General features: G+C 40.5%; 1 protein-coding gene across 8 annotated transcripts in view; it reads right to left on the reverse strand.

The window, feature by feature from the left end:
* Window positions 1–24311, reverse strand: part of MNAT1 (MNAT1 component of CDK activating kinase) — a 125341-nt gene that overhangs the window by 37586 nt on the left and 63444 nt on the right. For 6 of the 8 annotated variants that reach the window (XR_005105320.1, XR_005105322.1, XM_037394695.1 and 3 more), the window contains one exon: window positions 554–675. The exons of the other annotated variants lie outside the window; for them this stretch is intronic. Coding sequence is in view for 4 of the 6 variants with exons in the window: in XM_037394695.1 (XP_037250592.1) it covers window positions 554–675 (122 nt within the window). In the remaining 2 variants the exon portion in view is untranslated. The remainder of the gene's footprint in view (window positions 1–553; window positions 676–24311) is intronic. 8 annotated transcript variants of the gene reach the window in all.

The following is a 24311-nucleotide window of genomic DNA, read 5'->3' on the forward strand; positions in this document are numbered from 1 at the left end:
GGCACAGCAGGCTCCATACTCCCTTCCAAACATGACTGCACACCACAATGCCACCAAGCTGCTGGACCAGCCCAGCATTATATTTTTTGACAAAGTTAAGATCTGTGCTTCATTTCTCACAAATGCAGTTTGACTGCAGACAACAGTCGACAAGTAAATCTACCCTTTTCCATGGCACTCAGCCCAACTTTAATATTTTTACTGGCTTACAGCTGGGTAAATTAAGCCCCAGATTTTTATTTATTTATTTTTTAATACCGTGCAACTGAAAATGAACAGCTACTTCACTATGACTGCCAAGGACAACCTTAAAAACACTAATGCAATCCAGTCCAGCTCTCAATAGGTCTATAAAGGCTAGAGGACCAAAATTTTCAGCTTATCCACCCAAACAAAATGTTGGTTGGGCAGGAAGTCTAGTATTTCGTTAAGATCCTTAATAAAAAAAAAAAAAAAAAAAAAAAAAGACCCCTACATGCTAGCAAACCGAAGATGGTAACAGTCCCAGCTATAATGCCATGAAATAGGAATTAAAACTTGCAGTGTTACTTACCCCAGCCTGCCCAGCATTTCAAGTTCTGGAACCTGTGGTCCATATGTCTCCACTTGCAGAGGCTGATACTCATACAAAGTTTCCTCTAGCTTCTGAACAGGAGCTAGTGAAATATGCTGACCCTGTTTAAAAAAAAAAAATTCACATACCAGGTCAAGGTTTTGTTTTGACAGTTTTAAAATGCAATTCAAGAACAAGCTTATACCATTAACCTGGCCCAGACAAAGACCATCCCATTAAGAACATACTGTCTACTGTATCACCCACTCCTTCATGATTTAATTTTTTTACTGGGATCTACAGCTTGCAAGTCATGTTTCATTAGCTGTAACTTTGGAGGAGGTAAGAGGAAAGGGGGAAGTTCTATTGAAACAAGGTTACTATCAGAGAGTACAGCTGCTTTCAGTGTCACTATTATTATTAGGTAAAAATTTCATTTATCAGAAGTAATATCAAACAAAAGTCTCTGAGCAACCCTATTTGATTCCGTAATCAACGATTTCCTGAAAGCCCTAATGAGAAAGGGAAACCGCTTTCATTTCTCTCTGCAGGCTTTGTAAGCTCCCATACATAATAGCTCTCAAAATAAGACTTTTACAGCACAATACAATTAATTCATTCAGCAAATTCCCATTTGTTTCATAACTAAAAATATAGAAACACACAAACATAAACCTTTCATTCCAGATGGTACTTTTGCAAGCCCTTCAGACCACTGAGAAACAGCTAGACATTTCCCCCACCCCTCCAAGCTCCTATCATTCCGAGCCCTCACAAAACAGGAGACTTGTGGCTAGGAAGGAGGGGTCAGGAGGATATGAGATAGAGCCAAAGTTAACAGATGTTGCTGCGTGACATTCTACACTGATTTGTTGATCTTTCACACAGTTTCAATTTTCTCCTGTATTCTATGGTGCTCACAAAAATTAGCAGCAGCAGCAAAAAGACACAGCACTATGAGCTCCCCTGAAACAGCCTGGCTTCCCCTGCCGAAACTGAGCTTCACATCTGCAAAACGCAGGAATTTAGGAAAGTAGTAGTATTGTTTTTGTAGACATTTTGTCTGCAACAGGAGATCGGAAGCTTTCCACGGTGTAATGCCATGTATAACCCTGGCTCCCACTGGTGATCACTTACTGAGCTCACTTCCCTGGGGCCACTCATATAAGCATCTACTCCCTCAAGTGGAAACTAAAGGCTCCTAATGTGGGACATCAGGTTAAAATTAACTACAGAGGGGGGGAAAAAAAAAAAAAGTCAGTAGAAGGGGAAAGCTGTTAATTAAATTTGTGGTTGAAGACAGTGACCTTTCTGAATTTGGAGCATAGATATTTTTGTTTAGAGAGCTGCAGAAAATAGCTAAGAAAATTGAAGAGGTAAGTCCTTGAGAAGTATCATGGATCTAGGCCGATCTCTATGGAAATAGCAGCAGCTCAAGTTTTCCATTGAAAGGGCTCTGTATGCGTGGTAACAACAGATAGTTCACTGCCTGGGAGCCTGGAGGGGCTGCTGCTATCACCAGGTGATAGTCTCCTGAAAGCAAAACGTGGTGAAAAAAGTTCTGAAGTCAACCGTGAGTCACTCCAACTTTCACGGTTACCATACTGTTATTTCTGTGCCACAAACTACTGCTGCAACATTAAAAGCAGGCAACCACACATTAAAAAAAAAAAGGTAAGAAAACAAAGGTTAAAAATTCAGCTTTAATGCAACTTCACAGTATTTTAGAACAAACGCAGGGTCTTTTTGTATTGCTAGAAGTTGTCAATTTACAATCTATTCAAGTTCATGAAAATACTATACTTTGTAAGTACATTTATGTGGGCATGTTACACCCACCTTAAGAAATTAATGTTTAAATACTTTTGGATTTTAATTTAACAGTATCTTTGTCTTTAACCAAACCGAAAAGAAAGAAATACCAACAATTTACATGTGAACACCCTCATCTAGTGAGCAAAAAAGTGCCAGTCTTTCCAAATCCAGAGCAATTTTGTTCCAGTCATAGACAAGAAAATTCAGTTTCAGGCAAAGATCAAAACCATGATAAATATTTTTGGAAATTACTTGTGTGTGGAAAAAGGGAGCAGCTCAGATTGCAGAAGCCACATCTCTGGAGGGCATCACCAGAACAGCTGCTCGCTGTTAGTGGAGTTGCCACTGATGCATTCCTAACACTTTTTTTAACGAGAGTGACTTCTCCCAACACTGGCCAAGAGACACATGAAGGCTACTGACAAATGGACCAGGCTCATCACAAGCCTCTTTACCCATCACCCTTTACGCTGCTACAGATGCCATCCCCGGGAACTCCTGGAAGGACAGGATGAAAACGTTTCATTAGTTTTTCTCTCTTTTTGGAATTCCTAAGGTGCCAGAGGTCAGAAGGGACCGCAATGGTCATTTACTCTCAGATGATCAACCAGTAACTGTAAAGGAGCTGCCTATGAATGACTGGGAGGCTGGCTGGTCAGCACATCAGCTGTATGGTGGGCACCAGCCTATGGATCATGGGGAAGCCAGTGGAACCATGGCAGGACCTTTCTGTGAGGTGTGGTATTGCAAAAACAACACACTGTGGTGGCCTGGAGAGCAGCAGTAGATCATCATCAGAAGAGCAGCACAGAGAAACTGTCCGTCCTTTAGCTGGTTTGACCTCATGTCCAGCACAGGTCAGGATATTTTGCTTTCCTGTACAAAGCCCAAACACTCGCAGTTCAGCCAAAGCACCTTCTTTTGAAAGACATCCAACCTAGACTTAAAGATTTCAAATCATAAAGGTCCAGGCACATCCCTTAGATAAGTTGTTCCAATAGTTAATTATTCTCACCATTAAATATTGGCAGCTCATTTCTTGTTCATCAAGATCAGTTTCAAAGCACTGGCTCTCTCCTACATCTTTCTCACTTACACCCTGGGCCAAGGTGCAAGCATTAGGAACCACTACGTACTTTTGCACGGCACAACGACTGCACTGGTTTGTGTCCAGCCAGCAGATCCGTACCTCGAGGAGGCTGTGCAGCTTTATGACACAGCTCGTTTGGTTTTATTTCCCAAAATCACATCTTTAGCTGATGGGCTTTGGCAACATGGATTACATTCCACTTAGCAAGCGGGGGGGGGGGGGGGGGGGGGGGTGGCGGGCAGTGAGGGAACCACAACTGGCTGATGTTCCTGCCCTATAGCTGTCTGGTCTTTAGGTAAAGGCTTTTTCCTATAAACTGGATTTTCATCTGCCTTGATTTGGGAAAGGGTTACATGGAAGTGTAAGTTATGACACGCATTCCCACCCGAAAGGGCCCGAAGCCTGGTCAAGCTCTGCAATCACATCAGCTCTGTAGATGTTTTGGACACGAACAGGCTGTATAGACACTGCCAACCCCTTGCAATGCAAGTACAGCAGCGTGGCCGTGCAGGCTCCTGAGCTCACGGGCTTCCAAGTTGTTTAGCCCTGAACAGGTTACAGTGTGTTCACAACCCTGGGTATGACAGATCTGTGCAAAAAGGCTGGGATGGAAACATATGAAAACTCACTGGTGAAAAGTGTTGCCTTTCCTATTTCCACTGATATTGGGATAAGGTGCATTTACAAAAAAATCTTATTGAAGTTAAAAGGCTCAATTTGGCCAATATTGTCTCAGTTAAAAGCCATCTGGCCAGTAGCATCTCGGGTTTGTGTCTCTGCCCTGAGTGGTCCCTAGTCATTTCATTAAGTGACTGGTATAAGAGGGAAGCTGTTGTGTAACTTTAGAGAGATCACAAAAGACAATAACTGTTACTTAGGGCTTACACAGCATTTTTACAGATTCAAAGACCATTTCACATCTATGAGGTAAGATTTTCATATTTCCTGTATTCCACCTAGACAGCCAGCCTTACCTCTTTCCAGCATTAGGAGGCATTTATCAGCATGCTAAAACCAAAATGAAAGCAGCAGGTCCAAGATCCTGCCTTTTGCATTGCTTTCTCCTGACAAACCCAAGATCTGACGTTGTGGTCATGGGTAAGTATTTCTAATTCCCCTTGGATGTCGTAATGTTTGTGTAAAAGAAGCTGACAGCATCCAAATGGAGATAGAAAAGGCTTCCAAGAACACAGACAACAGATTTTCCTGCCTCCTCTCTCTCCCACCCCTATCTTCGTGGCATAAGAGCTTTTTCTCTGGGATTATTTTAGGCACCGTAGCTGTCTATTACATTTTGGAATGCATGGAACCACAAAACACACTGCTAATTAGAAGAAAGGCATTTGCTTATCCTTACGACTTTGTTTATGTAAAAGACTGCACAGCAATGGATTTGTGAGCAACTGATTTTCCATTCATGTACTATATGGTTTTAGATGAGAAAAATACAGGATTAAACTGGGAGGGAGGGTCAATAACATCTTTACATTACAAATAAAACTGACTGGGTGATATACTGTTTACTATCCTAGACACACTGTTTGAGACATATCTCAGTTAAAAAATAAGAAACAGAAGCAGTAGCCAATTTTTGTTTTAGGCTGTGATACAACATGGCATTAAGGAAAAAAAGCCATGGATTACATACAGAAAAGAGCTGCCCCTGCAGTGACAAGGGGCTTATTTTAAACAAAATCAATGTCTTTTAGGAAGAGTCACAAATATTAAGAGCATCAAAATTACAGTGTTTCAGTGCACCTTTCACAAAGGGATTTGGGGAGAGACTCTTGGCAAATGCTAGGTATTTGCCTGCCAGCAAAAAGAGGTTATTTTAGAACACAACGTCCAGAAGTATCAGCTCAAGGTGCAGTGTTCACACTTCTTCCCATCCTGTCATCTCTCCCCTTCCCCATCTCCAAAATGACACTGCCTTCCTTCATCTCCTTCTCTTGGCAGCAAAAAGAAATAACAACTGACAGGCTTCTCTGAAATCTCTCAAGTGCCAAGGAGGTGGAGAAAGGAGACTGACACCAAAAATGCACTAGTAGGGGAAAGAGGAGGAACAGCTATGCCACAAAAACATCCCCAGGCAAGAGACAGAAGCCAGAGATTGGGGTCAGTAAAACTTGTCCAGACAAAGCATGTTTCTGTACTAGAAGTGGCTGGACTAGATGATGTTGCCAATCTTTTTGCTTTTTTAATTTCTCTCTGCTTAGGAACTTACTCAGGTCTGCTATTACCACACTACCAGAACACAGCACCTCAGGTTACAGAAATAGCAGTATTTGTGCACTACATCACAACACTGCATTAAGTCAATTTGCAGTAATAATACCTATATTTAATTCTTTTCACCACCAGGTCTCCCTCCCCAGCCTGGACTAAGGAGCACACAGCCAGCTGAGAAAAAAACCAACAAATGAGCACCATGGGATGCCAGGGCATGACACTGCTAAAACACACCCTCAACATCACTTTGATTGTATGCAGCATGATGGAGTGGTTAACAAAGACCCTTTCTGATACACCAGCATCCGAGTGTGTAATTATCCCAATGCTTTCAAGTGAATGTTAAAACAGAACTATAAATTCCTTGAATTTTTCAATATAAGTAGTCTTAGGAAACTATTTTACTGTTAAACTCACAACAGAATTCAAGTTCTGGAAAGATTTCATTTAACAGAATTTCTTACAGAACAATAGTAATGTAAATAGCTTAAGCAACATGGCCTGAGCCAAAAGCTAAGTTGTTTGGTTTAGGTTTTTTTCTCCAGTATTCACCCTCCCAATTCACTATTGACAAATCCATGTCAGCAATGCTAATATGGCTTTCTGATTCTCATTAACTACTTTGACTACAGTGACACTCAGGAAAAGAAGAATTAAAACTGATAGATTTGGAGGGCTCAGTTAATATTATCTTAACCTTTACCCTCCATGCCTTCCACAGCTTTTTTAAATAAACATGAAGAATGTCAAACTAAAATGCATAATTCCATTCTTTAGCCTAAAATTCCTGTGCAAGTGAGGCTTTTCCAAAGACTTAAGTATCTGAAACCAACTGCTCTTTCTTCTGCTCTTGACAACAATAAATCCAATTTCTTTATTCAATTATGAAAAGTGCTATGAGGATATCCCAGTAGTAAAACAGAAAGAAAACAAATGATCTGACAGAAACCAACAAAATCAACTTATTCCTGTTGTTCTCGAAAACAGAGTGGCTACATGTGTCAGGACAAGAGATACAAGGTTGTCACATACACCCCCTTCCCTGTGGGGTAGATTATTTCAAATGTTTAGTAACGATCTGACTAAATATAGACTTATTTTTCCTCCACAGTAACTTAATTTGATTTTTGGGTGCCAAAACAAATTTAAAAGATGTGCTTTCTTCAGGAATGGCAGAAATAAAGTATGGGATCAACAGCACCTACAAAACTCTTAAGGACGGTCACATATATGTGATTTGTTACACACAATTACCTGGGAAATTAACCGCAAAGCAACACTGGCTAAATCACACCATCAGTTCTACTTGCGTCCAAAATTTTCCTCTACAACTTTCTGACATAAGTAATTACCTGACCACACTTATCTTTAAGCTCCAGCCAAAAAGCCCCATTCCTCTAATCTCTCAGAAGACAGCTCAGGTCCATCTAACATGCCAAAATACAGTTCTTCCAGGAGAGTGCCAGCACGGGAAGATTTAAAGAGTACTCTCTTCACAGAAAAGCCCAGTGTCCTTTCTTCAAACCAATGGATCACAGCGCCTGTTTGGTACTGTCCTCTCCAGCACTGTCTGCTGAAGCCCAGTTTAGGATTCAGGAGATAGTCTGGATGTTTGCTGCAACAAGTCACTCACTTGTTTTCAGCCGAGACTCGAGAGTTCTGGCAGGAACTGCCAAGCTTTCCTCAAAATCTCCAGCGCTGTTCAAAGGACAGCCTGGCACACAAGACAGCATCATTTTTGGAAACAGAAAATTAAAACACAACAGCATTTTCACGTAACTAATAAACCCACTGGTCACCCTTCTGGTTTTCAGCACTCTGTTCTCTATCTTGTTCCAAACTTGGTCTTGGCTCTTATGGGCTTAACTCACTTCTGTGCAGTCCACCTTACTGTACACAGAAGTTCAAATGCTTCTGCACCTTTTGTTCTGGTTCCCAGGACCTCTACCTTGCACACGGCATCTGACCACATTCAGCTAGACTGAACAGCCATGCCATGAACTGGCTGCTGTGTGGTATTCGGGCACCCTGGGCATGCCAATTGCATTCGTAAACCTGTCAACTCACACAATTCTTTTTCCTACTGTGGCTTTCACAGGGCTGGAGACGGCCCTTCTCAGCGTACAACTATAGGTTCTTGCCATTCTCCAGGGACAACATTTCACCGCAGATGACTCAAAGTCGATGCTGTGTTCAGTTTGTTATGCCAGCTCCCAATGTGCTATGTCAGTAATACAACATTAAGCAAAATTAAGCAAACTTTTGTTGCATCTCTACCACCAAACTGCTGGAGCCTTGGTCATTTTGATTTGACTATCAACAAAGCACAAGCTCTGCAGTAGCCAGCCTAATTACTGGATTAAAGGCTTTAATATAGCATTGTTTTAACTACCCTTTTAAGGGCCCAATTTTTCAAGGGACATGAAGTAGAAATCAATCTGACAAATGCCACCTTGTGTATCGAGACGCATAACGCTAAGAAAGGGACAGACACACCAGCGGAGATCAGAACACAGCAATAACTGCACATCACTCACCGTCCAGCAACAATTGTTTGAGTCTTAGTACAGCTCAATCTACCAGTATTCCTATTTTGTTGCATTAAGCTGAGTGTTACGCTGATATGATCCCTCCATTAAGCAAGAAAGTTATTTAGGAATTCCTAGAGAACAGTAAACTTCAAAAATTAGCTGCTTTATTAGTAAAACAGAAGCTCATAACCATACATCACTGTACTCCACTATCTGTTCTTTCCTGGGATCCTCGAAAGCTGCTTCCCCCCCATCCAAACAGCCACAGCTACACAACATCGTTTTTAAGGAATGTAGAGTCTGATGGATGACTTAAAAAGAAAGACTGCTTAAAATAACAAAACTGAACAGAAAGCTGACCTCAGTCTGTGGAAGATGAGAAACTGCGTGTGTGTGAAAGTCAGAGACATATTCCCTGTTTTACTGAGCATACACACAGCCTAGACCCAGATAACTGTTGATAAAGATGCAGAACATCACATTCAGCATGGCTTATGTCAGCCTGATAAAGAGAAGAAATAAAGTGAGATTCCTTGAATAGCTACATTTTAAGGAGGGACTGCTAAAGGTCGATAATCGTCTGACAAAAGAAAACAGAGAAGTTTTTATAGCAAGAGGGACTGAAAAAAAGGCATAAAATATGAAGAAAAGGACAATACAGGCAGATGAACAGAAAAACACAAATAGAAAAGGAAAAACAGGAAGAGAAGACAAGGAATTATTAGAAACAGGCAAAAATATAAGAAGAAAGCATTTAGAAAAACTGAAGTCTAAAGTAAAAAAATTCAAGTGTCAGAGATGAGCTGTACGTGATACATCCTCACAGTATTTGTGTGCTACATTTACTACAAGTTTTAAATGAAAACAGCAACCTCTTAATATATTTAGAAATTACTACGTTTAACATAAAGCGGAAGGTAGTTTATTTCTAGCCTGTTTTCCTAATGTGCGTGCAGAGCATGCAAGTAGACATTAGCTGATTATTCTGGGTACAGGAAGAGACACTGCAAACCTAACAGTTGACAGCACTGCTTTGAAAAATACACATTAAAAATGCAGTTGCTTCTACCCCAGGGAGTTTTCTTGTTTAGTTTGAAAAAAATTAATCTGCACAAAACAGTCTTTTGTCCTTCCAGCGAGGTTTAATTTCTTTCCGTGCAAGTTTCCATCTACGGTTTAGGTGACTATATCAAAATGATGCTTAAATCTGAACCACAGACACAACAGCTTTTAAAGATGTGTATACTTCCAACGGCACCTGAATTTTAGCAGCACTTTGGTCAGGATTCACAGAAGTTCACAGGATCAGAAAGTCTTATTTGTAAGCCCTGGCTGGTCCAGAGGGTGTTGCAGAAAGTCCCTCCACGTACCGAAGAACTACCATGGCCTTCCGCATCACTCGAGTTTCAGCAGCTATACCTTTGTAACTCCTTAAAGCACAGTAACCAGGAACATCTAAGGGATCCTTAGGACAAAGAAAAGGGAATGGTTCCTGCCATGAAAAATCTACCATCTCACTTAGAGAAAACAGAAGCTGGCAGCAAAACAGCAATACAATCACATGGCAATTTCACTTAGTCCCAGAAAAATCCTATTTATCTATTTATAAAATAAAGAGATGCCTCATCTGTTTCATCTTGGTCACTGGCTCCTTTGTGAAACCTTTTGCTAAAGCAAGTGTCGCCACAGATTCTGAAAGAGGAGACTGCTGTGAAAGCAACTGCAGCACAAACATCAGCTTTCGAACAAGTCAGAAAGGCTGCCTGAGTATTTCCTACTATAGGTTTATAACAAGACAGTTTTGCCTTAAAAACAACACTTCCATTGTAGAAAGGAAGATTCCTGCATGCTCTGACATAAGTACTAGATGAACCCACATCAGCAGAATGCCCTGAAATTTAATAATACGCAACACAGGGAAAGAAATCACTCAAACGCAGCATGCTGGAGATCAGGGCTTATACTGACATTGCATGCCACACAACTTACTGCTTCTTGGGAAACAACACAAGTTGTAATCCAAGAAAAAGGAAGCCCCAAGAACAAATATTAAAAACATTTGTTAATCAAAGGACTAAACATATAGGAAGGTTTTCATTTCTTTGACTTTCATATATTATTTCCATACAGTAAAATATGTGCTAAGCTCTCCACAGATGATGCAAATATCTTACGCTGGCTCAGGGCAGCTGCTGCTCTAAGAAACAAACCAAAACAAGGTGATCATTTGAATTCCCTTAAAACTCATAATATTGGACCAAATAAAGTAGAACTTATTATACAGTTTAACAAGCCATGCTTAACATCTTTGTGCACTTACAAACTATAATATAATTAACTTTACCTGTAAGCTTGGGGGGAATGTGAGGGAGAAAAGATAAAATAAAATACAAACTCATTTTCTTCTCAACTCTGAAAATAGTTCAGGGTCCAAATCCCTATACAAGTAGTAATAAAAATAGTTTGGTTTCTGGTAGCAATAACAAAAATGAGGGCAAGATTAATTATTACACTTTTACGGCAACCAATCTAAAGCAGATGTTTGAGAATAAAAGCGAGATGTCAAAGTAGTTAATAAGTGTTTTTCAAAACCAAACACAACAAGACAACTTGCAGCTTTATGTGCTTATATAAAACTCTAAATCATCTCAGTCAGCTTCCACCCTTGGCCCTTCTCTATTCTATGAAGCTTCACAATTACCAAAAATGTTATATTCAAGCCTAAACCACCACAGTTTAGGGTCCCCTGCACAAATGCACATGCTAGTGAGCTTTGCTGATTAGAGATCAGCTGCTGAATCTGGGCCTTTGTGAACAGAAACAGGTTTCCATGGTTTGAATATCCAGGATCTCTGCGATAAAGTCTCTGTCTTTAAGAGACAAAGCATATTTTAAAAATATCACAAAAAAGTTCAGACTGTATTTACATTTCCACTACAATACTCCAGTTCTGAGGCAGAGATCAAACTTCACATAGTAGAGTCAAAACCAACATAAGCATTCCTTAGAAAGAGACTTCAAATAGGTATTTGAAGTTATCCACACTTTCTTGTTTGCAAGTTCAAAGAATTGCTGATCATAAAGCAAACTTGGAAGATACTAAATCTTCGAAGTACCCATTTCACAAAAGACGATGCGTGCATGCAGGAGAATTGCATCCTTCCATGTTTAAAATGGCTAAAGTTTGTAGAAGGTAACCATAAGCACACCCTTTTCAAGTGAAACTAGCTGTTACTGTGAACACGAAAGACACTGTATTAACTTAAAACACTGTTCACTCAGATGTGCTTTCCAAAAGGCCTTAAGCAGGATTATATTGATTTACATAAAGTAAATTAGGCCAGTTTTTGCACTTGAGCTTCCCACACAAATAGGATTTGCCAAGATTTTTGAGTCTAATCAGTGGTACAATCGTAAAGGTATATAAGAGACTGACTCAGAGCATGCGCACACACTTCCAGACTCACCAGCAAGAGCCGATCTTTGGCTGACCACAGATAATTGCCTCCTAAGCCAGTCAGTCCAAGTCTTCATCTACCTGGAAGCCATCCATCCAGCAACACTGGGCTACTGTGCATCTGCATTGCTGTTCCACTTCATTACATGAAATACAAACCCGTCACTACAGGCATTGGAGTAACTGATACCGTACCACTCAAGTCAATGGGAGCAAATCAGAAACTCTAGAGTACATATGAATAATAACAGGTTTTTGTGTTTCCTTTCCCAAGTGCTGACAGTTTGGAGGGGTATTTCTCTCCCCCTTCCCCCAACTGCTGGACTTTACTCACACTAATATCATCGTGCCAAGGCAAGGTGCTCAAGGAGCTTTCACAGCATGTTTGTGTTAATAATTTGGGGTAGGTTCTCTGGGTTTGTTTTGAACTGTCCAAGATTTGACAAAAAAAAAGAAAGTGAAGGTAAGATGTATAACCTTCAGGAAGACAGTATTTTCAGCAAAAGGGGGCAAGACCGTACCTAAAAGCTTTAACAACCAACCAATCCCTTTAAATCCCCAGCAGCCCAAATAACTTAGCCCTAGCTCTGGATATAAACTTCTATCAAAGGGTAATTACACTGACAAAATCATGTTTTCTCCTTTGGTCTCACATTCATCTTGCATCACAGTTAAAACACAACACTGCATCAGCTTTTCTTCCCCCTCATCTCCTTTTCACAGCCGTTGCTGTATTGGCTGAAACACTCATTGCTGGGATGAACATTGACAGCTGGCATGTCTAAGAAACCTAGGAAGAAAGGAAAAAGTCTAAAAGACCTAGGAAGGAAGAAAGCCCGCCAGAGCCTAAAAGCAGCTCACCTTGTGAAATCACCTAACCTCAAGCCCCAGCCTACCCCAGCAGCTACACTGGTCTGCCTCGGGGCATTAGCAAAAGTAGGGAGTTGCAGGGACTGTTTGCTGCTATTAAGTCAAGGAAGTTCAGACTTTGTTTAACTTTACATATCTTAGATTTAGACCAATACTAAAAGGCAACCCCCAAGTGCTACAAAGAGCACTCTATGCATCGCTGAATGTACCTACGTTTGTTTCTGTAAAGGGCTGGAGTTTGCTTTTAATTATTCATAATGCTTTGTAATGTACTTGGATGCATATATTGTACATACACACCGCAGATTTAGTTTTAAGAAAATAGTCTCAGTGATTAGAGAGTTGTTTGCAGTGCTCAAATACTATGTCTTTAAATGAGATGCTTTTTGTGTGCATGGGTGTTCGTTAAATATGTATACACAGAGATACACACACAATCAAAGGGCAAGAGTGAAAGTTTTTAACAAATGCTATCACCGAACATTTTGCAAGGTGTAATGCCCCAATCCTCTGCACATTTACATACAGGATTCCTTTAAAGACATGTCAAGCTAACAAATCCATTTGATATTAGGAAATTTTATCATTCAGTTACTTGGGGTTTAGACCCAGATTCAGCAACACTCAGCTTGGAAAACTACCCAGCTTTAAGCACACAAAGAGCCTTGCAAAGTCAAAGGCACAGTCACATACTTATTACTTTGTCTGGATTGTGGCCTACAAGTCCAGTCCAACAAAGCCAAGCAAGCCTGAACCTGATTGCGTAAACTGAGCCCATCCGCTTAGCTGCAATTACCTATGGCAATAAACACAATGGTCTAGGAAGCAGAGGCTTGCAGAAACAGGCCCCCAGAGAAACAACCAGCACCCTGGCGGCTCCGGTCTCCACTCCTCATCCTTCCATAGGCAGTTCCAACAGCTCAGAAGTGAAATAGCTCACAACCAGGTATTAAACAACAGCATGTACTATTGCCTGGTCCACAGATTCACCACAATACATCGACGGGCCCCAGGGACTCAAATGCAACGTGGACAAAGTAACAGAGCTGAGAGTTAAGGCAAGAGGAGCACATGCTTGCTTAATTTTAAAGCACATGCTTAAGGGTTTTCTGGGTCAAAGCCAGGATGATCCATATCTTAAGAGATCAAGCACCTCCCCCAGTTCTAGATCAAAAATTGTGTATGACTATTTCAGTGATACCATTAACTAGTCCACAAGGGTAGGCTTTTGCTCAGTACTCAGGATACATATAGTAAGATGAATTTTACCATGCCAGACAAGTTGCATGGGCCATTTCTGAATCAAAGACCCACTGATATGATGTGGGTTTTTTACTGATTTAAATGGATGCTTGACCATGCCCCTCTAACTGAAGGTGGGCATCAAAAGACTAATACAATAATATTAAGAGAAATTTTAGGAAGTATACAGTGCTTCCAAGTAATCTCTCAAGAGCAGTTATTTATTACGTAAATCATCTTAGTTTTATTATCTGGTCTCCAATCCTATGGCCTACACAAATGGAGAAAACAGTCCCCCTAGGGACTATATATAATGGGGTCTATTACTCATACTAAATAGATCAAGCATCCTTAGAAAGCTAATTTACAGAGAAAGTTTCCGAATTTCTCTAATCATGTATTTAAAACCTTAAAAGGAAAACAGTAAGCAATTATAAATTGTACAAGCACACATACTCAGTAATCCATAGCATTTTAAAAAGCAGACTAGAATTCTAAGAAATTACTTACTGCCATAGCCACTGAATTAATCATATTTACTTCAGTGACTTTTTTTTGTCTAATTCCTAGCTCAGCATTCGACGGTAACCTTGACATTTGTCTCCCTAGTTAAAAAAAAAAATATCAAAAAACGCACTGCAGACAAACCACAGTCCTCTGTAAACTGACGTTCAGGGACTTCACTGTTTATTGATGAGGTACACCTAATCACATCAAAAGAATAAAACTTGCTTTCTTTCCAAATGCACATCAGAATTCTCTAGTTTGTGCATTTACTTAACTGCCTAAATAGAAAACCAGTGGTTTGATGCAACTAGCACAGTGCCATTTAAAGCACATCATATCACAGCACTCTTAAGTCTTTTTGGAAATACCTCTGCTGCTCAGCAGCACCAGCTTTCCACCAGTTGCTACTCCACATGCTATTGCCAATCAGCTGCATTTGCTGTAGCGCATTCCAAAGTTTACTAATTAATCTCTGCACTAAACCCCATTGATGGCTGGTTGCCATTTGAAATGATCATCATCTTTTATTTAAAGACATAGTGACCCTATGGTCAAACTCAGACCTTATTTGTAAAAAAAGGTATGACAAATTTCAGGTAATTAAAACCACTTCAAAATCAATGAGGGCTTTTTTTTTTTTTAACTGGACAGAGCCGATTACTAACAGTTTGAGAGTGTTTCTATTAGACATAATAAGTTATTTCAATTTTAGTTGTCAGGAATCGAGCACACTTGCATTCTGACCTAGGAGCTACATTCAGCAGAGGGTATGAGATGCAAACTTACAGAAAAGAGGCTATTCATTTCTTGCAAAACAGCATACAGTCTCTTAAGTCATGTGTTTTAATGGTTCCAGCTCATTGCTACATTTCATCTGAGGTTTTAAATATTGATTTCACCCAGTCCAACCTCTCACACCATTGTTACAGGCTGCTCTCATTGAGTGGTGCATACTGGCTCCGTGACCTTCACAATGACCTCTACAAAAGCAGTTGTGCATTTTACTGTGGTGTAAATCCTCACAGACAAGTCGAACCTGTTCTTTTTGGCATCCAGTCCTTTAGATGAATACTCTGCGGAGATTTATTATGAAAGGGGAATGAAGGGGCATTATTGCACAACATTCATCCCTCGCATACAGCCAAGTTCCATCTCTTACAACTTCTGAAGGCTTTTAAATAAACAGATCATCTTAATTATACAAATCATTTTTGCTTCTCACCAAATTTTCTGTAATTAAAATTCACAGTTGCTTACAAAAAGGTAGACATGCACAGAAAAAAGTATGTGTCCGAAGGTGTTTTATATTATTATTAATAAGTAATATTCATACTTCCTGTTACTATACACAAGGGATTAGTGTTTCCTAGCACACCATTCACTTACAACACTGAAGTATTATTCCACATTGTAGCAACACACACTGCCCTAAAAGGGTCCATTAATTATTTTTGTAATGCCATGAAGTTGCTCCAGGATATTAGACTGTCTCCATAAGAAATACACTCCTATAGTAAAATGATGAATGACAAAGTTTGCAGGTTTTTAATTAGATTTCAGAACAGTAAGAAAGCATTTACAAAGTTATTTTCCATGGCCTTAGCTTAATACTTTGTGTGCCCTATGCAAACAAAAAAATTCAAGATTAATTGAATCAAAAAATATAAAAGCATAAAAGAATTGTGAAAGGGGTATAGTTTATAGATTCATTCAATCTGCTAAAGTGGTCAGAGTAGTAACCCTATCATTCACATTATCCACATTCCTTTGGGTTTTCTAACTGATCCTTCAGCAAAACATGCCCTGCTAGAGGAGGGGGTAACCAAACCAAATGAAAAAAACACCCCACACTCAAAGTTGCATTGACACTCCAGTCCAAAAATTATGTTCGAACTTGCTTTACCCAATAGTCACTCGGTATTAACTGGAAATGAAGCATTTTGATTGAAGCAAATATTCCCTGATCTAAATCTCTGAATTCCCCCCAAAAGCTCCCTCCCCTCAGTACTAGCTGTCACGCAATTGACAATGCACGCACACCTCCAACTGCAAAAATAAAGAACTGCTGTGTGCGTCTCTCCCTGTCACCCACAGGCGATGTCAGGTATGGGTTCTCTCTCCCCTTTCCAAGTCTCAGCTGGCCATTCCTTAGCTTTCCTGCTCCTCCTTTTCTGCCAGCAAAATCAAAGACAACAGACTGCACTATAGTGAAAATGTACCCATACAAAAAATATCTGAAAATACACTCTCCTGCCTTCCTTTCTAAGCCTGATGCTACCAATGAGATGGAGCAGAGATGGGCTGAAGATAAGAGAAGGTAAACCAGCATGGTCACGTAGTGTTGTATTTAAAAGCAAAGATTAAAGACTGCAGAGTTCTAAAGGGGGGCTCTTCCTACAGAAGAAATTTCACATTTTGAAAAGTTGCATTTGCTGTATACTTTGCCTCTTCATAAATAAAAATAAACTAAATAAAAAATTAATTAGAAGTGCAGCCACATATATACTTTGTTCTTCATGCCAAACAAAACTCAGGTACCACCTATGTTTTATTCGGGTTCCTTTTCTTTAAAAAAACTCCACAGGTTTTCAATTAGGTGATAAACACACTTCATTACCAAATTTATACTTGGCACCTCAGCTACAGCTGAAGTTAGTTACACAGAATTTAAAAGCAACAACAGTTAAATGGGTACAGTACTCTTCAGGAGTATTTCTGCTACTTTAAGTGTGACATCTATTTAATTTTGTATTTCAAGTCCATTTAACTAACTAGACACAAAACAGGTTAACAAATAGCATAAAGTAGATGCTGTACACAACACTATCAGTGAAACTAAACTGATACAACATTAAGCTTTAATATAAACTGCATTGTAGTGGTTTGGGTTTTTCATTCCTTATTCCAACCAGATTTTAGAATTGCCTGATCTGAGATGAATTCTTGACCTAATCCTGCCTAGGCTTCAGATCCTACATAAATTAAAATGGGAATTCAAGCTCAAGGCATCATCCCACGAAGCAGCAGACTAAGGTAAGTGAAAACTGAATGGGTGAAGACAAAGGAAGCATGAAGTTCCCACTGCAATCCCTCCTACATCCTCCCATGAGCTCTCTCAAGCCAAGCCCTCTTCTCACACACCCCCAATAAAGAAAACCCTAATCATGTTTTACTGGCAACAACCACAAAGGCAAATCCTTGGTGTGCATGCATGGCCAAGCCAGTGCCAACAGATCTTGAGCACCAGGATCTAGATGTCAAAGATCTATTGCAGCATCTCCTCTGTCAAGCAGACAACCCTGAAGATCTCCAGCTCCATCCCTTATTACGTTTGTATGTGGCTGATGGAAAATCCAACAAGAAAACTCCCCAGGTTATTCCTTTTCTGAACTTGTAGTCATGATCTGGCTCAAATCCTGCGCCAAATGAAAGTGGAGAAAATGCTGCCACTCCCAGTGGCACTACCATCGTGCTCTTAGAGAAACTGCCATCTTTGTGGAAAGGCAGAAAATTCTTCAAATATTTGCTAATCGACTATTCAAACTTTGCTTGCCTGAACTCAAAGGGCCTATCACAGGGAAGCATTACAATCTGGCCAGCTTTATACATAGTCCTGAATGTATGTGGCTTTTTTTTTTTTAATGCTAGCTGTGTACACATGCCCATAGGTACACAAGCAGCCCTAAGCTGCAGTGCCAAAGACTGCCTGACTGCCTAACGATGGCGAGGATCAGATACCTACATTGATCCCTTTTAGGTCTGTCAGCACATCTACCCAGCACAGATCAGCAGCTCTTGTTTACTTGAGCACTGTCTCTGACAGTCTTGCAGACGATCACATTTCTGTAAGTCTCTTTCTATGCTTCGGAGAAGTGAGTAGGGCTCTATTTATTTATGCCTCTCTAAAGAGATGAAACAGGAGAATGGACCTCAGCCCTAAAAATACATGCTGCTTTCCTCCTGTGCACGGCCCTCAGTTTTAAATTGTTCCTCCCTCCTATTTACCTTTCCACTGCCTTCCAATTCCACATGCACCACCTTCAAACATACTGTCTGTCTCCTGCAGGATCTACCTCAATGTCCTAGAATAATACAAGAATCATTATTTTTCTAGAAAGCCATCATTTCATTTTCTACTAATCATTGCAAATGTTGCAAGTTTCAGTTTCCTGGCCCCCATCCAGCTAATTTAGATAGATGGTTCCACATGTGCTCTCTGTCCTTCCATTTCCTGCCCATACCACTACACACATTTGTCTAAAGTGAGTCAAAGCAGGTTTCTTTGTAGTCACAATATTCTTATGTATTTTATATTTTTAAAAAAGAGCCCGCATAAAATACAACCTATTACCGCGCTATTATCCACTTTGCAAGAGGGAGAGGATTTTAATGCTCTGCCACAGATTCTGCTGAACTGTAACACACATCACAAACTACCCCTGAGCCTCGCATTTCCCCAAAATACAAGTTACCTGTGTAGCAACTACGTGCAGGCAAAGCAGAACAATAAAACAGTCAATTCTCCACTTTGATGTACTCCACTATCCACGTTTATCTTCTGTAAAAGAGAAAAACACCCCAAAAGAAAACCCAAAACACTGAAGAGGAATAAAGATAAGACAAACTTTCAGCGACCCAGGCATTTCATGAGGATAATTTCTCTTTCATTAGCAGCCAATGCTGTCAATATTCCTTTCCAGCGACACCTTGCCTGACACACTGAGTCCAGACTAGGTATATATGGGGAAATTCACCTTTTGATGTCCAATGCAGATTGCCTACAACAATATTCCTTTCTCCCACCCTCTGCACCTGAACAAACATTCTTGAGGAAAATTACTTTTGAAGTCTCCTTGGTACAGAACATTGTCTCTTTGATGCAAACATCTTTTGCTGCAAGTACCCTAGCGCAATACAAGTGCACCTTGGATGAGTATGGACTATTAAAAACCAGGGCCCCCAACAGCTCCTTTGAAATACATCTTTATTAAGTGTATTTTTAATTTACAAATGTGCTATTTTAAAACTCAAAACTTGACTCTCCAAGACCCTGTAGCAAGCATTCATTTATCTGCTCTGTTCACTTAGGCACCACTTAAGGTGCAGAAAGGTTGTACGTGTACACACACACACACACAGAGCATGGCTTCAATCAACACGCTGAAGATTTTTTCCTTGTAGGGAATTAATATATTAGCAAGGCTGGTGTATCTAGTAACGTGTATCTAGTAACAGAGATGAAGGCAAAACAGAAGATGTTGTGGGAAACACAGGTCCCTGCATGTACACCCCTACCTACAGCCAGAACCTTTTGTTAACAAGGGGGGTGGGAGGGGGGTGTCACATTTGAAACCACCCAAGTGTGCACACACCATCCCCTGCTGCCCTCAAGAGCCTAGACTTCCTACACAGGAACAGATCCAGACAGGCGAGTACCAGAACCCCCAGTTCCCCAAATCCTTCTGTCCCAGAGCTCTCTGTAATTCCCAAGCCCATGCAGGAGCCCCTCAGTCCTCCTTCCAAGAAACTCCCCGCTCCCACCCACCTTTCTGCCAAACTCTGCCCAGACCTCCCCGCTCAGAGCACCTCACATCCGAGTTCCCACCACCTCCTGCACCCACCTCACCTGCTGCCCTGTGCTTCCCCATCCCCACAAGCCCTGAGCCTGTGCTCCACCATGATAACCACCGCTGCTGCTGCTGCCAGCACTTAAAACTGACTTCCCTGCCACATTTCTTCCAGTGACTACCTCCCACTACAGCCATCCCTCTTGTCCTCCTTTTGGCTCCCCTTGCATGACTTTTCAAGTCTGGCAAGAATTTCAGAAAAGCCAGCTGTAGGCCATGCTTACCCCAAATTTGTCCGAAGAATGCCCTGAGAACAGGCAAGGAAGAAAATACAGGCATATGGGAGATCTTTTAACTGTGCTGCAAGGTCAATATACTCTACAACATAGGCAAATAGGCTCTAGTTCATTGAGAAATGGAATAACTCATGAATAAAACTAGTCTGAGAGGGAGGTCTGCACACACGTGCCTAACAGACAAGTCTCTCAAAACCAAACAGACACAACCCAACTGACCGCTGACTCAGAGGAACCTGTGAAGCCACTGGCCCAGCCCTGCCTTTCCAGGTCACCAGCTCTCCTCCAGGTAAACAACAGAAGATGAAGAATGACACAAAAGTACTTTCAGCAGCAGCAACAGAAGAAAGGATTAGAAGGAAACATGTAGTGTTCTCATAAATGCAGATAAGTGCGGAGAAAAAAGGATCATGGCAGAAAGATCACATTCTTCTATGCAAACAAACAAATATATTACTTCAGCTTGCCTAAATGGCTTCAGATCCTCCATTGCTCTTACTAGAATTCTTTAAATCTTCTTAACTGCTCCCTTTAAAAAAAATTTCTTCTCTAAAAAGGCCTCTTCTCAGCTGATGAACGTCATTTCACATCTAGTCTGTAGAACGGAGACAGTCTATCAACCATTTTCAGAAGAAATCAATGCTTTCATTGTTAAGTAACAATTAAGGCATCTGAACTATTTTAAGATCTAAATTCTAAAATATTTAGTTCTGTGAAGTCCTGTTTACATAGTCATCTTCAAGTGCATAAAAAGTTCCTACAGAGAGGCAGAGAACAACCTGCTTTTGGCATCTACCTAGATAGAAAATGAACTTGCACAAGGTCAAGGAAATGTGCAGTTGCTAAGTTTCCCCTAAAATGTAAAAGCAAGGGAGTAAGTACTACCAGAGGCTGCCCAGGAAACTGCAGAGTCTCATCTCCAGAGGTCTGGAAGACCAGGTTAGGCAGGTCCCTGTCATTAAGTACCCCCAAGCTCTGCCTCACAGCAGCAGGAAGGACCCCACGACCTCAAGATCCCCACCCAGCACTATGATTATACAATTCCACTGCATGCTCCACAATATACCCACTGCAGTTTTGGCACCAAAGCTTCTCATTTTACTAATTTTTCTTCCCCAGTTTAAAATTCTACCCTTACAGAGGAACTTTGTCCTCTTTTTTTTTTTTTTTTTAATATCATCTCTAGCAAGACATAATGAGACTGCTTATACTCACACTTTTAGACAAGCTAGCTATTTCTGTTTCACCCCAGCACTACTTTCTGGTATGTTTACTTTTAAACTGTGCATCAAGTAGCACTATTTAACAACTTTTTTGCATTAAAAATGTGGTTCAATAACTTCACGCTGCTCATTTAGCACAAACTCTGATACTTAACATTTATGATGCTTGCAACTCTTGCCCAAAGTGTAGTATCAAAAGAGCATATATGCACTAAATTGTATCTTGTTAAAAAGAACAGCAGCACTGAAAAAAGTTATATTGGAACAATCTATAAATGTGTTTACATTATATGAATGATTTGCTGTTCCTTCACAAGGCATGTAGGAAGTCAGCACTTCTCAAATGTGTAAAGTATTTCCATGTGCTTAAAGCATGATCTTTCCAAAACAAACAATGATTGAGAAATTTTTTATTATTCTTTATTTCCCTGCCAGCTGTTTTTTTGGACTCTCCTCTCAGCCACCTTCTTTCTTTCAGTCAGCTCTCTCCTTATTGCTCACAGTAACACCTACTCAAGCAATAGCATATTCAGAACTATAAGACTCAGAAATAGGAAGATCTCAGGATGATTTCAACGGCATTTTCCTTAGATCACTTTACAATGTGTCTTTGTGCTATCATAGCTAGTGGCAGGTCTGGCTGTTGCTTAGGATGGAATTTGGGCATCCTACATTAAGATCTAAAGCCCAGTTTCTGCTGCTCTATCCCATTGCCTGCTCTCATATGAGCAGGGAAGAAAATGACAGCCTGACTGAACCCTTCATGCAGCCTTCTCCCTACAAGCCTCATCCTATGCAGCACCTTTTCATGGGACCAAAAAACATGCTGCATGACACACAGATGTACTCCTGAAATGTGTTGGTAAAGAGGCAGGCAAGCAGGCTCTTGGCCAAGTCCATAAATCAAACAGAAGATTAAAAAAACAAACGGGGGGTGGGGGGTGTTGAAGAATAGAGAGAAAACCCCAAAACACCCAAACCCTAAGAACAGTTCCATTGCAAAAAGTGACTGCTGCAGAACAGATTTGCTCCACTGCCAGCTACAGCCACTTTACTAACAAGTACATTGGCCTTGCTGTTCACTCCTGAACAATTAACAGTGTTGGCACTATTTCATTTACTAAATTCCAGTCGTTACAGCTGTGCAAACTTACGGGCCTGATTTGTATTTATACTAATATGTGTATATAAACATGTGCTGCTTTAGCCATGTAAAGGAGCCTTAAAGCAAATGAACAAATATTTATTCTAACAGAGCAGTATAAGAGAGCCCAACCATAAAACAGAATCAGGTCAAACAGTTTTGATTATGTCTGTCCACCAAACAGCTTAATTTTGACTATGGCATCTTTCCTAAGGCATTCCAAACAGAAATCCTGTAAAGATACAGGGAGACATAAACCTGTATTTTCAAAATCCAGTTTCCTTTTCCAAGGCCAGCATTGCATAAATGAGGAGAGGGGACATTACAGGTACTATCACTTAATTCACCTCCCCCAAAAGAAAAAAAACAAACATTTCTTACCTACATTAGGAAAAAAATTCAATATAATGTGCTTACTGTTTATGCACTTTGATATATTAGTAATTACTTAGTAAGGCCAGAAACCAATTAAATGTTTTAGACTTCAGTCTGTGGGCTGGAGTGCACAGGAAGCATTCCGATGATAGATCGCTTAAAGTTTATCTGGCACACACTTCAAAACCAGTGTTCAAAAACTTTAAGCACAGTTCTGCATGTATGTGCTTGACTCTTAACAAAACATCTTTATTTAAACAGAGGGGTAGAGATTTAGTATGACAAATATATTTACTACTGCTAATCATTCTCCATCATGCTACTCTGAAGCTGCAGGCATATTGTGTATATAATCCAATGAGATTTAAGTGAGCAGTATGTGGATCACAGGACTCTAGATCACTGTTTAAAGCCAGCACGTTAGCTTTAACTTAAATTCTATCATTCTGCATTTTTGGTGTCCCTCAGTTCACATGCTTGAATTCCCTATCACGTATTGTCAGAGATGGTGGAGATACAGCAGCTGCAATTTCTTTTCCCTTTTTCTTTTCAGAAACAGGTATCCTTCTCAGCAGATCAATGCAATGCTCATTGTTTAAAAAAAGCTACAGCTATTGATGACAAATTCAAAGCTAAAGCAACATGCAATAGATATATTTTACTAGGAATCATGAGAAGGTGCTTAGCAACTAGAATCCTACCAGCAGAGCTGGCATTACAGGACTACATGCACCTGCTCTCCAGACACACAGCCCCTGTAAATCTCCACTTCAGGGAAGCTGCTTGGCAAGAATGCTGGTTCTCTGAGCATCTTCCTCCAGAGACCCGCGGGAAAGCACTGTGACTGCCCTCTCACTGGCACATTTGGGTTTCCTCTGCCATGGGACTCTGCTTCACGGGACTGACGCCCAGCCCAGTGTGCCCGGGAGCTGGGATACAGCCACCACCACGCACACAGACACCGAGGCTGCGAGGGCAATGCAGCGACCTTGTACAAGAGACTCAGCCAGGCTCCTGCTGGAGGTCTAGATAACGCTCAGTGCCACGGAAAACTTTACATGCAGGCTTTCTAAAACAAATACATCTATTCCAAGAGGGTCTATACGCCTAAATACACTACTCCCTCTTGAAAATAACTGTTGTGATTCTAAACTATGAAGTGTTGTGAAAAGGGAAATATTGCACCCAGCTGCAAAGAAGAACTGGGTTTAGTATGAGCCAAATGAAGATTAAAAACAAAACACCAATTAAACTCAGACTGGCATACATCTCAAAGAAATCAATTCCATCTGAAGTGTTTCAGCCTGAAGATAGACCAGCTGAGCTAATAGTGAAGGAAGGAAATAGGCTTGATTTTTTTTTTTTTTAATTAACTTTGGGCAAATAGTAAAAGCACTTTAAAAAAAAAAACC

The sequence above is a fragment of the Falco rusticolus genome, chromosome 7, assembly GCF_015220075.1.
Source record: "Falco rusticolus isolate bFalRus1 chromosome 7, bFalRus1.pri, whole genome shotgun sequence".
Taxonomy (NCBI): Eukaryota; Metazoa; Chordata; class Aves; order Falconiformes; family Falconidae; genus Falco; species Falco rusticolus.